Genomic DNA, 14808 nt, shown 5'->3' on the forward strand with positions numbered 1-14808 from the left:
GGCCGGAGGTCTGGAGCTGGGGTGTCATGCTGCCCCCGGAGGCTCTTGGGAGGGTCCAGCTTTGGGGGCTCCTGCCATTCCTTGGCTTGTGGTCGCATCACGCCGGGCTCTGCCTCCATTCCCAGCCTCACATGGCGTCTTCTCTCTGCGTCTGTCTGTTCTGCTCACACAGGCTTGTCCGAATCCAGAATGACGTCAGCCTATCTGCAAAGGCCCTATTTCTTTTTTTTTTTTTTTTTTTTTTTTTTTTTTTTTTTTCACAAATAGGACACTTTATTGTCATTGTTAAAAGTCTGACTTTTAAACAGATTCTTGGACTGGTGGTTCATATCCATCAGCTCGTTCAACTTTAGCGCCTGTCTCATCACCAGTAGCTTTTCCAGAACTACTACCTTCACCATGAAGCTCCATGAGTTTTCCCAATTCAAACTTGGGCTTCTTCAGCATTTTTACTTTTCTAACGAAGACATCATGGAGAGGATAAATAGATTGGCAAGCCTTTTCTATGTCTTTTCCAATGCTGTCTGGAATCAATTTATTGACTACTTCTTTCAAGTCATTTGTCTGCACCTCTCTGGTCATGATTTCCATCATCTTCTTCCGGATTTGGCGGACCTGTTGGTGCTGAGCATAAGAGGTCTTCCGTATCTGATTGTTGCGTTTTTTAGTAAAACCAACACAGAATAGACGAAGCAAATAACCATCGGTAGTCTTGACATCAACGTGAGCTTCGATCATAGTCTGCCATTTTTTAACCATGGAACACATTTTGTCACGGGTAAGGTCCATGCCATGAAAATTAGTCAGACAGTTTTTGCCCTGAACATCTTCAGTAATCAGCTTGAATTTTCTAAATGCAACTTCATCATTTTGCAGATCAGCAAGGCTCACTTCAAACACACGACCCTTGAGGCCATCGGAGGCAATTTTCGTTCCTTGAGTCCTGGTGACTAGTGTTTTCCCAATATTTCTTATATTGAACATAGCAGGTGCCTTCACATCATACCAATCTTTTTTAGAAAATGGATCAACCACTTTCTTCTTGGCTCCCTTTTTGCCGCCTTTCGTAAGGCGCTTGTTCTTGCCGACCGCCATGGTGCTGCTTAGGGAGCCAAAAGGGAGGCCCTATTTCTTTCTTTCTTTCTTTCTTTTTTTTTTTTTTTTTGAGACAGAGTCTCACTGTGTTGCCCAGGCTAGAGTGAGTGCCGGGGCGTCAGCCTGGCTCACAGCAACCTCAACCTCCTGTCTTCAAAGGCCCTATTTTTAAATAAGGCCACATTCTGTGGCTCCAGGTGGTATGGATGTGGGGGGAGATGTCAACTCGGGAAAGCTGCCAGGCGAAGCCAGTCCTGTCCCCCCAGAGTGGAGCTGGAGGACGCCCTGGGTACACCTGGCCTCGAGCACTGTAGGTGCAGTAAGCGGTGTGTTCCCGGCGCCTGGCTTACAGCCGAATCTCTGAAAAGGTGCGCTGTCGTGAGTGGCGTGGCCGGCCTTCCCGAACCTATTGCCTGGCAGGCGGTCTGCACGTTTGGAATCAGGACCGTCTGAGAACATCTGGGGTGCACCACTTATCAGGGTCAGTGGCTCTTCAGAGGTGGGGAGTGTGCCATTAATTTGTGTGCGCAGCTCTGAAAACCAACCAGCCAGGACTTTTGCCCTGGCTTGCTCTCATTCAGCAATGAGGAAAGGAATGCTCTGGAAGCACACAGCACACGTGAGTGGGAACGTGCAGCTGCGGGCTGCACTCACAGCCTCCTTGTTGCCGCTTGGCCTGCAGGAAGGTGAGGAATCCCGGGCTGGAGCAAAGGCTCGAGTTTCTCCCCTGTAGCATGGCTGTAATGGCGAGCCCCGCCTAAACTGCATGTTGCTGTGCACAGGGTGCTTTGGAATTGCTGTCCCCCGGCTGTGGCCTGTTCTCTGGTTGACCAGGAGGCTGGGGACTGCTGAAGTCTCCCAAAGCGCCACATCCCTGGGGGCGGCTGTAGAGCCCTCGTGGCGGGAGGATGGAGCCAGCATCTCCCTGTGACAGGTGAGTGTGGCCAGGCCCCTGCGGCCTTCACTTCCAACAACACTGAACCCCATTCCTGCCCCATTTGACAGGAGAGGAGGCCGCGGCTGGGTGGAATGGGGATGGTGACCCACCCAACCAAGGGCTCAACTCCGGAGCTGGAAGGTGAACCCAGGTGGGTCCGTGCACCAAACTGGCTGCCAGCCACAACGGAGTCCCCAGCACACCCGGGCCCCGGGCCCTGCCAGCAGTCCCAGCGAGCTGCCTGCCCCAGCCCAGGGACCCTGCACACGGACGTGGCGTTCGGGTTCACACAGTTCCTCCGTGTACCCAGTGCTGTGTAGTCCTGGGCACCTCGGGGGGCAGAGTGGGCCGTCCCTGTCTGAGTGGGAGGAAGCAGGGTCCCCCAGCCCTGTTGGAGCCGGCGGCCTTGGGGACAGCTCAAGACCTTTCCAGTCAGTGTCTGCATATGTAGGGTGGGGGTGAGGGGTCACTGTCCACTTCACAGAGTGTGTGCGCAGGGCAGGTGTGTGGAGAAAACGCAGGTCTGTGGGCTCGAAGCGTGGGGAAGGCACCGGAGGGCCGGGCAGGCGGGGTCAGAGACGGCCCAAGGAAGGGGTTGGTGTCGGGTCTCCACTGCTCCTCCTTTTCCTGCCCTCACGACATTATCACTTACTTTGCACCTGCTGTGTGCCGGGCACCCTCCGAACAGAGCTGTCATCCCTGTTGACAGGACGGTGGGGCCTGGGGCTCCTGCTTGGAGGGTGGTGGCCAGAGCTGGGTGCACCCAGCCTGTGGGGACCGTGGCTCTGCCTCTCACTCACACGCCCCTGGAGTTTCAGCTCCTTACGTGGAGACCGTACCTGGCCACGGTTCCTGTCCCCAAGGTGTGTTCCGAGGTGTCATGGGTGCCCTGCTCAGTGTCAGCCGCAGTGGAGCAGGGCTTGGAAGGCAGGCCTGCTGGGAGAGCCTCTGGGAGTGTGACCTTCCTGCTCCTGGGACGCTGGCTGGGGGCTCAGGCAGCCCCTGCGACCACTCCGAGTGGCCCACTCTGACAGTCGCAGGCCGGGGCTCAGACCAAGCTCTGTCCTGGCCAGGAGCCCATCCAACTCCAGCTCGCGTCCTGATGGCACTGGAGGGTAGGTGCGCTCGGTGGCTCTTAAAGCAGTCTTGGAAGTGGCATGTGTCACTTGCTCTCATTCCAATGGCCAAAGCAGGTGACATGGAAAAGGGCAGGCTGTGCTATCTGCCAAGGTGTACAGCTGCTGGCCAGGTGCGCTACCTGCCCAGGTGGCCCTTTAGCACATGTACTTCCTGCTACCTGCCCCACCCCCAGGTCCAGCAGGGGGTGGGAGGGCCGTGGCCTGTGGGGTGGCCAGACCTGGGTCCGGATCCTGCGTGTGCCTGTTTGGCTTGTGGAAGCCTTTCCTGCTGGTACCTGTACCCCGGTCACAGCGGGTTTCCCCAGGTGCTTTGCCAGCCCCAGGGATGGATGAGTGCTCTGCCCCCGATGTTCTCCCAGCTCCCAGGTCCCGTCGGGGCTAACGTCTCCCTTTAGGTCTCTCTGATGCCCCTCCCTGGGCTCCCCTGTTTTGTGCCTCTGTACCCCGTGCCTGTGCTGTGACACCCGCCGCTCTTGCAGTTGCTGGCTGTGTGGGGCTGTGTGGGGCAGGGCCGGCACCTGCTGCGGCAGCTCCTGTCCTGCTGTTCCGGGCTCAGTAGGGCCCGTGGACTGGCTGGCCTGGCCAGTGGGGGACACCTGGCTGAATGTCACTTATAAAGGGATCATTTTGTCCTCTGGGGCTGTGAGCATTTTAAGCCACTTCAAGTGCTTCGCTTTGGACCTACGGTGAACATTTGTTGGAGGACCAGTTGATCATTCCGCCAGCGTTCCCCGAGTGACCGCTGGGCGCTGCAGACACGCCGTGCCGGGCAGCGCAGACCTGCAGGCCCGCGGCGCACTGTGTGAGTGGCCGCAGACGCTGAGCAGGCGGCAGCCCGGAGTTGCTGCTGTTGTTAGTGTTGTCACCCTGCTCATCACCCCGCTTTAGGTGCTGGTGTGTCCTCTGACCCCCACCCCTCCTTCCGCCCCCCGTCACGATTCACTAGGTCCCTGCCGTGTGGCGGCGTTGGGACGTGGGCGTGGAGGAGGACCCGTGCGGAGTGGGAATGAGCGTGCACGAGTGTGCGGGACCCTGTGGCCTCTCCGTGGCCTCTCCGTGGCATTGGGGGGTGCTCAGTTCTCTCTGGCGGGCGTCAGGGTGTGATTCTGCGACTCTCCCCATTTCACAGATGAGGAAAGCGAGGGGCAGAGAGAGGCCTGTCGAGGCCCACGCGGGTGAGGGGCAGCCCCACCTTCCAGAAGCACCCGCTTGGCTCCGGGAGGCAGCATTATCCCCATGTTATAGAGGAAGAAACTGAGGCCCTGAACCATCAAGTGACTTCTTCAGGGCGCCAGCTGCTCCGTCCTCACACCAGGGCTTTCCCTCTACCCAAGTCCCCGGGCTCCGGGGGGGGGGGGGTCGTGGCCCACGGTCTTCCTCTCCTCTCCGGGTTGCTGGCTGCACTCCTGGCTCTCGCCGCCCGCCCCCTCCCCTCCAAGTTCACGGAGTCCCCTTGGTCTGAGCCCTCACGGCAGCCTCGGTTCAGTGTGTGCCGTGTGTGTGCTATTTCGGGGAGACTCAGGAGTTTGCCGAGTGGGGACTTGGCTTCAGTTTCATCTAGGCAGGTTTGGACATCCCAGGACATGTCTCCAGGCTGCCGTATTCTCAGTGGGGGAGGGAAGAGAACACACGAAAGCCCCCCCTCCCCGCTTGCTCCCGTCCCCGGGAGGGCACCAGCCAGCAAGGGAGCCAGAGACCCCCCCAAGACCCCCTGCATTTTGCTTTTGCTTCATGTCCCTCGGGTTCCATCAGAGGCGGGTCCCTGGCTGGGAGGACCCCCAAGTCCCCGGGGCCCATGGCCGCACTGGCCTGGGAGTTTGCGCGCTTGGCACTCGGGGGTCACGGACTCCTCAGTGGGCGCAGAGCAGAAACGGGGGCTCAGTTCTACTCCCGGCTCTCGGCTCTTCTCTTTAAAAAAATAGTTTATGGTAAAGTCACACAGCATAAAATTCACCGTTCTCAACCATGTGTCGCACCCGGCTCAGTGGCGGTGAGTACATCCACGCTCCCGTGCGACCGTCGCCACCCCCATCCCCGTGGAGCCTTCCTGAGCGTTTTGCGTGTCCCGGCGTCCCCGGGCAGCCGCGTCCTTCCCGCAGTGTGGCTTCCAGGGGCCTCCGTGCAAACTCTGGAAGATTCCCTCTGGAGGGGCTTAACTAACAGAACTTTCTGCAGCCTCAGGCGTGGGGAGGGCTGGCCCAGTCCCAGAGCCTCAGCCTGCGGATCTGGTAAAGAATTCCTAGCAGTGCAGGTGTGAGGACGCTGCCCTGAGGTCACGAGCCCCCCGGCACTTGCGTTGGTCTCGAGAAGGGGTGTTTTCCTCTGTGCTCAGCCCGGCCGCCTGGACGCCCTCCCACCCGGAGTCTGGGCTCCGCTGATGCCCCCAGAAGTCTGTCCTGGGATGGGGCCGACGGCTTCACTTTAATAGCTGTGTCTTAGGCTATGCAGTTGACTCATGTACCAAGTGGGTTTTTGGAGGGTACCAAAGAACGTGAGAAGCCGGGGGTCACCTGCGTTGTCCTCTGGGGTGGCCGCCCTGCGTCCGCCCTGCGTCCCTTGACTGAGGCAGCCGCAGTTTTCACATCCCTGTCTGCTGGGGAATTTGAGTGCCTCCAGGGTGGCTTCCCGGCCCCCAGCAGACCTCCACCCCGGGGCCGTGGCACTGGCGGAAGTGGACACAGTGGCAGCATCCAGGGAGCCGTGGGCCCCGTCGCTGCACGTGACGAAGGGGCGTGCCGTGCACCGGGGAATCTCCCGCTGGAGATTTGTGCTGACAATAAACACGCGGGCATTCGGAATGCAGCCCGGTTCTGGAGGCTTGTCCAGGGTCCCTGAAGTCCACTCTACTGTGGCCTTTCAGACTATGTCCCTGTGACCTGTCGACATGCTCCAGGCCGGGGCAGGTAGGCTGCCAGGGTCCGAGCGCTCATGCCCCCCCGCCCCACCCGGATTCGTATGTTGATACCTGACCCCAACATGATGGTACTTGGGAGGTGATTAGGACATGAGGGCTTCACCCTCATGAATGAGATTTGTGCCCTTGTAAAAGGGGCTCGAGGGAGTCGGCCCCGTCCACCACGTGACTTCCCGGCCTCCAGAGCTGTGAGCACTAACTTTCTGTTGTTTGTAAATTGCCCAGTCTAAGGTCTTTGGTTACAGCAGCCCCACATGGCTAAGGCACATGGCTTTGCCAGAGTCGACAATAGTCCTTTCCCAATTCGTAGGGAAAAGTGGCAGTCTGCAGGCCTTTCTCAATTAACCCTTTTCTCCCCTGGCACTAATATTTCTTTAAACCTTTGGTTCTTGGGTTCTAGCAGGGGACAGAATGACACCGTAAATATCAGACAGAAATTCACAGTTGGTCTTGATTATTTTGAAGACTTGGGTGGACTTTTTTTTCCACATGGAGTTAAATGCAGTTATATTGTCTACAGTGAAGTTTCCCTTGGTCGGGTCGTGAGATTAGATAAGTGATTAGTTAGTGGTATTCTGCAGCCATGTTATCCCTAGGCCCCGCTTACAGAGTAAGTTTGAAAAACGCCGGCCAGTTCCCTCGCAGTCATTCCTACGGGTTGAGTTCTTGTGTGACAGGGAGCTCACTGTGCCCAATGAGAGGTCCACTGCAGCACGGACAGCTCTGAGCTTTGTGATCCATGTGGGGAGGGAGGAGGAGGGAGCGAGGGAAGGGGACACAGTGTGATGACCAGAGGTGACTGCCAGTGCTCTGGGTGGTCAGAGGACCATGACCCTGAGAGTCCTTTCTCTGAACCCTGACCCTGGACAACGGCTTCGGCTCACAGATCCCATCTCTGACCCTTATTAGTTCTGTGGCCCTGAGCGTGTCATCGAGCATCCTTAAGTCTCTCCATGCTCTCGTGCGAGGTGAAGATAGCAGAGCGTGTGCCTGGTAGACTGGAAGAGTGCGGTGGAGTGTTGCCCCGCAGCTACCTTCTGCCGCCGGCTTCAGAGCCACCCGTCTCCCCGAGGTCCTCCCGGCCTCGGCTCTTGCCTGTCCCCCAGCTCCCATCCTCACCTTGCCAGCGTCACCTCCCGAATGCTTCTCTTACTTTTTCCCGCCTCCGTCTCTGCCCCTTCCCCTCTCACCTGGGACGTTCTGGCAGCCCCCTGACCGGTCTCTTTACTTCCAGCGTGTGTCTCTGCACTGTGACCAAGGCCGTTCCTCTAAGGTTTAGTCTTCTCCTTACTCTGCTGTGCTCGCCCCGCGGCTCGCCCCCGCGGCCTACAGTGTGTTCTCAGCCTCTCGCCCAGGCGTGAGCCCTGCGGAGGAGGAGCTGCCCTGCTCGAAGCTGGGGCCGGGGCTGGAGCCCCGCGTGCACCCGCCTCTCCCCCCAGCATTAGGACCTCTGGCCGGCGGGAGATGCCTGGGGCTCCAGCGAGCGCAGGCTAGAAGCCAGCTACGTGGGAATAAAGTTCAAGACCCCGTTGCGGTGGGCAGACGAGGTCTTCGTTATCTGGCCGAGGGTCCCTTCAGCCTCATCTTCCAACACAGACCTGCCGACCACTTCCCAGATGTGCTGGACACCTGGGGTCACCGGGCCTTCGCCCAGGGCAGCTCTCCCGCTTGGCCTGCCCTCTGCTCTTTCTGTTTTTTTTTTTTTTTTTTTTTTTGAGACAGAGTCTCGCTTATTGACCAGGCTAGAGTGAGTGCCGTGGCGTCAGCCTAGCTCACAGCAACCTCAAACTCCTGGGCTCAAGCAATCCTTCTGCCTCAGCCTCCCGAGTAGCTGGGACTACAGGCATGCGCCACCATGCCCGGCTAATTTTTTCTATATGTATTAGTTGGCCAATTAATTTCTTTCTATTTATAGTAGAGACGGGGTCTCGCTCTTGCTCAGGCTGGTTTCGAACTCCTGACCTCGAGCAATCCGCCCGGCTCAGCCTCCCAGAGTGCTAGGATTACAGGCGTGAGCCACCGCGCCCGGCTTGCTCTTTCTGTTTTAATGAGATCCAGCCCGTCCGCCAAGTCCCACGGCCTAATCATCTCCTCACCCTCAGGAAAGGACCTCTGGGTTCACCTGGATTGGATCGTGATGGTGGTCATGACGACGGTGGTGGTGGTGGCCATGTGACCAGGGTGGTGGTGATCATGGTGGTGGTTATAGTGGTGATGATGATAAAGGTGATGGGGACAGTAGTGATTATCGTGGTGGTGGCGGTGGTGGTGCTCATGGTGATGGTGGTGATGGTGATGGTGACGTTAGAGGTGCCATTTACTGACCTACAGTTTCCTTATCGGTGAGATGGGGCGAGAACTGTTTCCGTTCTGATGCAAGGTTATTCATGCACAGCAGTGACCTTTCAGTTAAGGAATAGTAGGTGTGGAAGGGCCTTGGAAAGTGTAAATCCTGTTGCTGTTATGTTATTAATATGTCCCTAAAGACAGGATGCTCGTGTGTGTGTGTGTGTGTGTGTGTGTGTGTGTGTGTGTGTGTGTCAGGCAGAAGCAAAAGTCACTGAAGTTGACAACCAAGCAATGAAGTCCCTTGTGTTCCTAAAGATGCCCCCCTCCCAGAGCCCCGTTTGCATTTTCCTGGGCAAAGTGCATGCTGTTGTTTTTGCAATTGTCTTGGTGACATTTGCTGTTATTTAACGGGTCTCACAAGTCCCAGGTCAGTTCTGTGATGCTGTCTTTTCCTCTTCTGCCTGCGTCTGTGGTTCTGTCAGCTGTCAATGAGTAGTGCGTGAGTTCTGGAAGGAAACGCAGGAATAGAAAACAATCCTAGTGTGATTTTTCTTCAAAAATAAAGCTTTCCATGAAACAAACAACAGGGCACAACAATCCTACCACCCTATAAATTCAGTCGATAATATGGAGCAAGATTTAAATACAAATAGGTACACATTTTAAGTACTTCGTTGTAACGTTCAACGTGTATTTTTAACTCTCAGGTGTAGTGTCAATGCCAGTGTTTTCGGGTTCAGGGTCTCTCAGAATATCCAAGTCCCCTGAGCTCCACTCACCTGTGGATGCCGGGGCTTCCCCATGCTTGGGGTGTCTCGGCGGGGAGTCCACCACTGGGCTCAGGAGTCTGTATGAACATGTACCCAAAAGATTTTGGAGCCCCTGAAGTTTGAGAACCACAGCACTGGGTGAAGTTAACCCGTTACCTGGCCACCTGACAAAGTGGAAAGGTGTGAATGTCATGCTGCTTCAGCCATTACTGGATCTTTTGCCTCTTTTGTGATGATGACGATGGTGGTTATTGTAATGATAGAGATGGACATGGTGATGATGGAGATGATGGAGATGATGGTGATGGTAGAGATGATGGTGATGATGGAGATGATGGAGATGATGGTGATGGTAGAGATGATGGTGATGATGGAGATGATGGTGATGATAGAGATGATGGAGATGATGGTGATGGAGGTAATGATGGAGATGGTGGTGATGATGATGATGGAGATGACGGTGGTGGTGATGGTGATGATAGAGATGATGGTGATGATGATGGTGATGGAGATGATGATGATGGAGATGGTGGTGATGATGATGGAGATGATGATGGTGATGATGATGGTGATGATGGAGATGGTGGTGGTGGTGGCTGTCATGCCTTGCTAACCTTGGGGACAGATTGAGGACATTGGTGTGTGAAACAGGGACCTAGCTCCAAGTCCTTGGATACTTTACCTTGCACACTTGGGTAAGGATGGAATATTCTTGAAACTCAGTTTCTCCACTTGCAAAATGGAAATGATAATATCTTTATAAGCTCTAACAGCCTATCTTAGTGGATTTGCAAATATTAGTGGATTTGCGAATATTTGTGGATTATAACTCAGAGGACTACAATAATTAGTGTTTAGACATTTCTGTTCATTTGCATTGGTTTTTGGCAGGTGAGATCTTAAGACTTACTTCTTCTACACTATTTTAACACAAAACAAATGCAAAAAGTACAAAAGATGATCTGAGAAGGCCCATCCCTGCACGTTGGCGTGTGTTTGGGGTGGACCCAGGTCCCAGCCCGTGCAGCTGGGTCTGCTGGTGCCTGCAGGTGACCCCTCCTCACGATCTTTGCCCTGGTCACCACTCGGGGCCTCAGCCACTCGCAGGTGCTCACGCCACAGCCTCTGCCTGAGCCAGCGAGCCCCCTCCCCATACCGGAGCCAGGCTGGGCATGGCGGGGCCTCCTGAGAGCCACCACCAGCAGCGGCTGACTGTGTGTCTGCAGTGAACTCTGAGAAGTGAAAGGAGCCCAACTCTCTTTCCCCTCTTAGGTTATTCAGTAGATTTCCCCCTGATGTCGCCTTTGCACGCGTCTTCATCCAAATCAGAGTCTGCTTTGTCACGTGGAGCTTCGTTTCCTGTCATAATTCTGCTGGCTTTGATCTTGCCCGCACAGTCCAGACGTCTTCCCTCTCCTGGCTTCTGCTCTGAGCCCCAGGTGCCTCCTCGCTGACAGAGCCTGCTGCTCCTGTGATACACACTCACCCCTAATGAGCTACTTAAAAAATAAGCATTGATTTCCAGATAAAAATCACAATTAATTTTAAATGCCCTCTGTAAACCTTGTTACAAATAATTGCCAGGAACACACAAAGTCTGAAATTAATTAAAATCGACAGCCTGGTTTGATGCAGGGTGTGCTTCTTGTTTCGGAGTCGTGTCTGAGACCCGTGCGGCTCTCGCTCGGGTGGAAGCAGTGGCACGAGCTGCCGGGCAGGGCGAGCTTGCCAAGGGCCCAGCTGAGCTCCTGGCCCGTGGAGGGAACACAGGCTGGGAGTCGTCCAGACCTGGCTGCAGCCCTCCACCCTCTGGCAGTTGGATGACCTTCTGAGCCTCAGGTTCCTCATCTGCGAAATGGGTTTAGCAATGCCAGCCTCAGCATGGCACAAAGGTGATGCTCAAGGCCTGTTTCTGTCTCCCAGTCCACTCTCCCTGCCCCAGACCAGCCCTGGAAAGGGAGTCCTGTTGTTTCATTCATTCACTCGCTCACTTCTGCAGTGAGATAAATGGAAGCCGACAGGAGACGGAGGTGGCAGGGATGCCAGAGTTCCTCTCACCTGGGCAAAAACACTGAGGCTCAGGACGGGGAAGTGACTTGGTCTAGGCCGGTCCTGGCAGAACCAGGTGAGAACCTGGGTTCCGAGACCCCCGGCCCAGCCCTGTGTCCACTCACCACATTCCTGTTCTCTCGAGGGTGGTGGGGTGATTGGGAACAAGGCAGAGGGTGCCAGCTGAGCTCCTGTGGCCCCCCGGAGGGAACATAAGCCCCTTTCTCAGCAGTTAGGTGTGGAGGGGCCAGTCGGGCCTTCAGCTGGGTTGCTATGGTAACTGGATGCATTTATAGTAAGTCCCATTCATGGGCAACCTTTTGTCAGTTTCCATTCCAGAACGCCCAGAATCACTCTGGCGTGTCCTTGAGCAGAATGCCCTGGGTATTGCTGGAGCTTGTCACGTTTCTTCTGTGGTCCCTGTGTAACTATTGTTAAGGGGCACAGAGAAGCCAGCACCCCCTTCCTCCTCCCCTCCCTTCTGGAAGAGCACAGGTGCAGGGCTAGCTCTGCCGGGGACTGATTCTCAGGGGCACCCTTCATGGACCACAGTGCTAGCCAGCCGCGTGTCTCTCCATCCTGGTTTCCTCATCTGCAAGATGAGGACAGTCAAATTTCCCCTGTCGTCAGCCTGTTTGTCCATTGAGCTGGGGCTTCCTGGTCACCTGCGTCGTGCCAGGGCTCGGGTGAGGGTGCTGGGAGGACAGACCAGCGGCACAGGGTCCCTGCCTTCCACCCACCCATAGCCAGGTCTGGAAACAGATGGGTGCACCCCATATCGGGGGAAACGGAGCTCAGAGGTCTGAGGGGGACCTGGGAAGGAGCTGCCAGCCCAGCCAGGGGCTGCTGGAGGCGGTGTCCCAGAGGAGGGTGGGGATCACATGGGAAGGGCGCTTGGTAGGTAGTGTGCGGCTCAGTAGTGACAGTCTCCTGCCTCCCTCCTTCCTGGTCCCCAGGTCTCTCCTCCCCTCTGTCTCCCTCTTTCTCTAACCAGATGGGAAGCTTTGGGCAACAAAAGCCGTTCCTCACCACCTTTCTTCTATGCCTTTGGCCCCAGAGACAAATGGGGTGTCCCCAGCCCCCACCCGTGTCTCTGCAGATAGCAGCTACAGAGAAGAGAATAAAGTTTGGGAGTTATTTATTTCTCGTTTTGCAGAAATGTTTATTTGAGAGCAGCACGGCAAGGTGGAATGGTTTGATTGGATTAGCAAGTCTAAATGTATTAGCAGCAAGACAGAAACGATATTACAATTAGTGGTAATTAGCTGTGCTGATGACTCCAGGCGGCGGTGCGGGGTGACAGATGCTGCTTCCTGGTCCTGGGTGAGACAGAGAGGGCACCTTACCCTTGTGCGGGGACCCTGCTCCCTGGGGCAGGCGTGGGATCCTGGCCCGGTGGTTGTCAGGTCTGAGCAACCGCTGACGAGTCGCTGGGAAGAGACACAGGTGCCGGCACCTTCTGCCGTGTAAAGTGACTTCGTGGTGTTCCGGGAGGCAGTGGACCCTGGCAGTAGACTCTGTGACTCCCACAGAGCTGGAACCTTCTTATCTGTCCTGAGTTCACACTACTGATGACAGTGGCAGTGGCTTCCTTTGTGCCCCAGTCATTGCAGATCTTTATCTTTTATACACGGTCCCTCCAAACCCCGTCTGCTCTGGCCGACTGGCGGGCTCTCCCCCCAGCCTCGGGCCTGTGCTGCACCCCTGTGGGGCGAGCGCCCAGCAACCCTGCCAAGTGCTGGACGTACGCTTAGGGGACACTAGGAACTGTGTGAGCACATCTCTGCACACTGGTTTCCTTCTCTGTGTGTTATCAGCGGCTACAGGCCAGGCGGAGGGGTGGGCAGAGACGCCCGAGCCCCTGCACCTGCCCTCCAGCAGTTCAGCTCTCCGGGTGGGTGCCGACACGCAGACATCCTGCAGAGGGAAGCCACGTGCTCCTTCTCGGGTGATGGAAATGTTTGGGAACTAGGTAGAGGTGGTGGTGGTCGCACAACTTTGTGAAGAGACTAAATGCCACCACGTTGTATGCTTTGAAGTGGTTGCTTTTTTGTGAATTTCACCTTGTTAAAGAAGCAAAGTAAGAAGATAATTTGGAAGCCCAAACACCACACACTGGGCCCCAGGTCGGGGCCGGCCCGTGTGTGCTGTGGGGTGCAGGAGGGGGCGAGCCAGGTGTGGGCTGCCCGGGGAGGGGGTCTGTCAGTCCAGAGCTGCCTGCGGCTGTGGGCCTGGGGTGACAAAGCTGGAGGACGTGCTTTCTGGGCTCCACGTGCAGACTCGGTTCCGGGGAGGATTGCGGGGGGTGGGCTGGGAGCCGGGAGATGCAGCTGCTGCATTTTCTCCCGGGGCGGGTGGGCCTCACCTGGGGTCTCCAGGTGCAGGGGCTCCACACGGAGTCCGTGCCCCGGCGGACACATCCTTAGTCCTTCAGAATGAATTGTGGTGGTCCAGCGCCTTCCAGCGGGAGCCGGGATGCTGGGCAGGCTTTGCAGAAGAGGAAAAAAGAATGGTCAGTCAACGATGAGTCATCGTGAGAGGACACGACCTCACCCGCTTCAGGGCCGCGATGGAAACCACAGCGAGACTCCATTGTGCCCCCCAGATGAACACCGATGGAGAATGGGGGTCCGTGCCTGGCGCGTGGGCGAGTGCTGGGGGGTGGAGAGTCTGGAAGACAGCGTGGCATCACCCTGCGGAGCTGAAGGTGGACACGCGTGTCCTGTGGACCACAGGTCCCACTGCACGGATGCCTGCATGCATGTGCCCGGGGACCCGAGTGTCCCTCGCAGCCAAACAGCAGTGAGGACCCAGCTTCCCGCCGACGAGGATGGACGGATAGATACCACAGTCGTGTTCTCTGTCTGCTGCCATGAAAAGGAACACACCACGGCAGCAGCAGTGAACCGTGGGAACGTGGAGTTGGGTCCAGAAAGTTGCAGGAGAAAATTTCATATGATTCCATTAATACAAAGTTCAAACTCATACAATCAAAACAATTTACTTTTTGATATATGCGTGTGGTGTAAACTTAGAAGTCAGGGAAGGGTAAACACGAAATGGTATTAATAGTTATCTGCAGTGCGGGGTGGGTTTCAAAGCTAATGTTCATTTTCTTTTCTTAAGCTGGGTGCTGTGTACATAGGTGTTCGTGGTATTATTGTTCTTTAAATGGGATACCTGTCTTGTAACCGTTAATCTCTCTCATCACTTAATAAAACACACGCACATGTTTAAATCGGGCCTGCAGGTGTGGGGCTCCCGGTCTCAAAGGTGAGATTCCGTGTCTAGGGAGACAGACGGGTCAGGGTTGTCGTGGCCGTGCAGCGTCCGGCGTCCCAGGGAACAAAGTCGCGTAACTTTCAGAAACAAGGCAGAGTGGTAAAAGTGCATAACACCTACTGTACATAGTGAAACGTGAGTCATGGTTTTGCATTTTTCCTTGTAACGCGGCATAAAGCCCACACTCTAAGTTTGGGCAGGGAGAGATTGGTTGACGGTACAAAGTTACAGTTAGGTAGGAGGAATGAGTTCTGGTGTTCTGTTGCACAGCAGGGTGACTGCTATATATTTCAAAGTATCTTGGAAAGAGGATTTTGAGTGTTCTCACCACAG

At 55.8% G+C, this 14808-nt stretch overlaps 1 protein-coding gene across 1 annotated transcript; it reads right to left on the reverse strand.

The window, feature by feature from the left end:
* Positions 1-285: 285 nt before the first annotated feature.
* On the reverse strand, positions 286-1123 carry LOC142873315 (small ribosomal subunit protein eS1). The gene has a single exon (XM_076006921.1). It carries the CDS (start codon positions 1093-1095, stop codon positions 301-303), a length of 795 nt encoding a protein of 264 aa, XP_075863036.1. The 5' UTR covers positions 1096-1123; the 3' UTR covers positions 286-300.
* Positions 1124-14808: the final 13685 nt, after the last annotated feature.

The sequence above is a fragment of the Microcebus murinus genome, chromosome 10 (genome assembly GCF_040939455.1).
Source record: "Microcebus murinus isolate Inina chromosome 10, M.murinus_Inina_mat1.0, whole genome shotgun sequence".
Lineage (NCBI taxonomy): Eukaryota > Metazoa > Chordata > Mammalia > Primates > Cheirogaleidae > Microcebus > Microcebus murinus.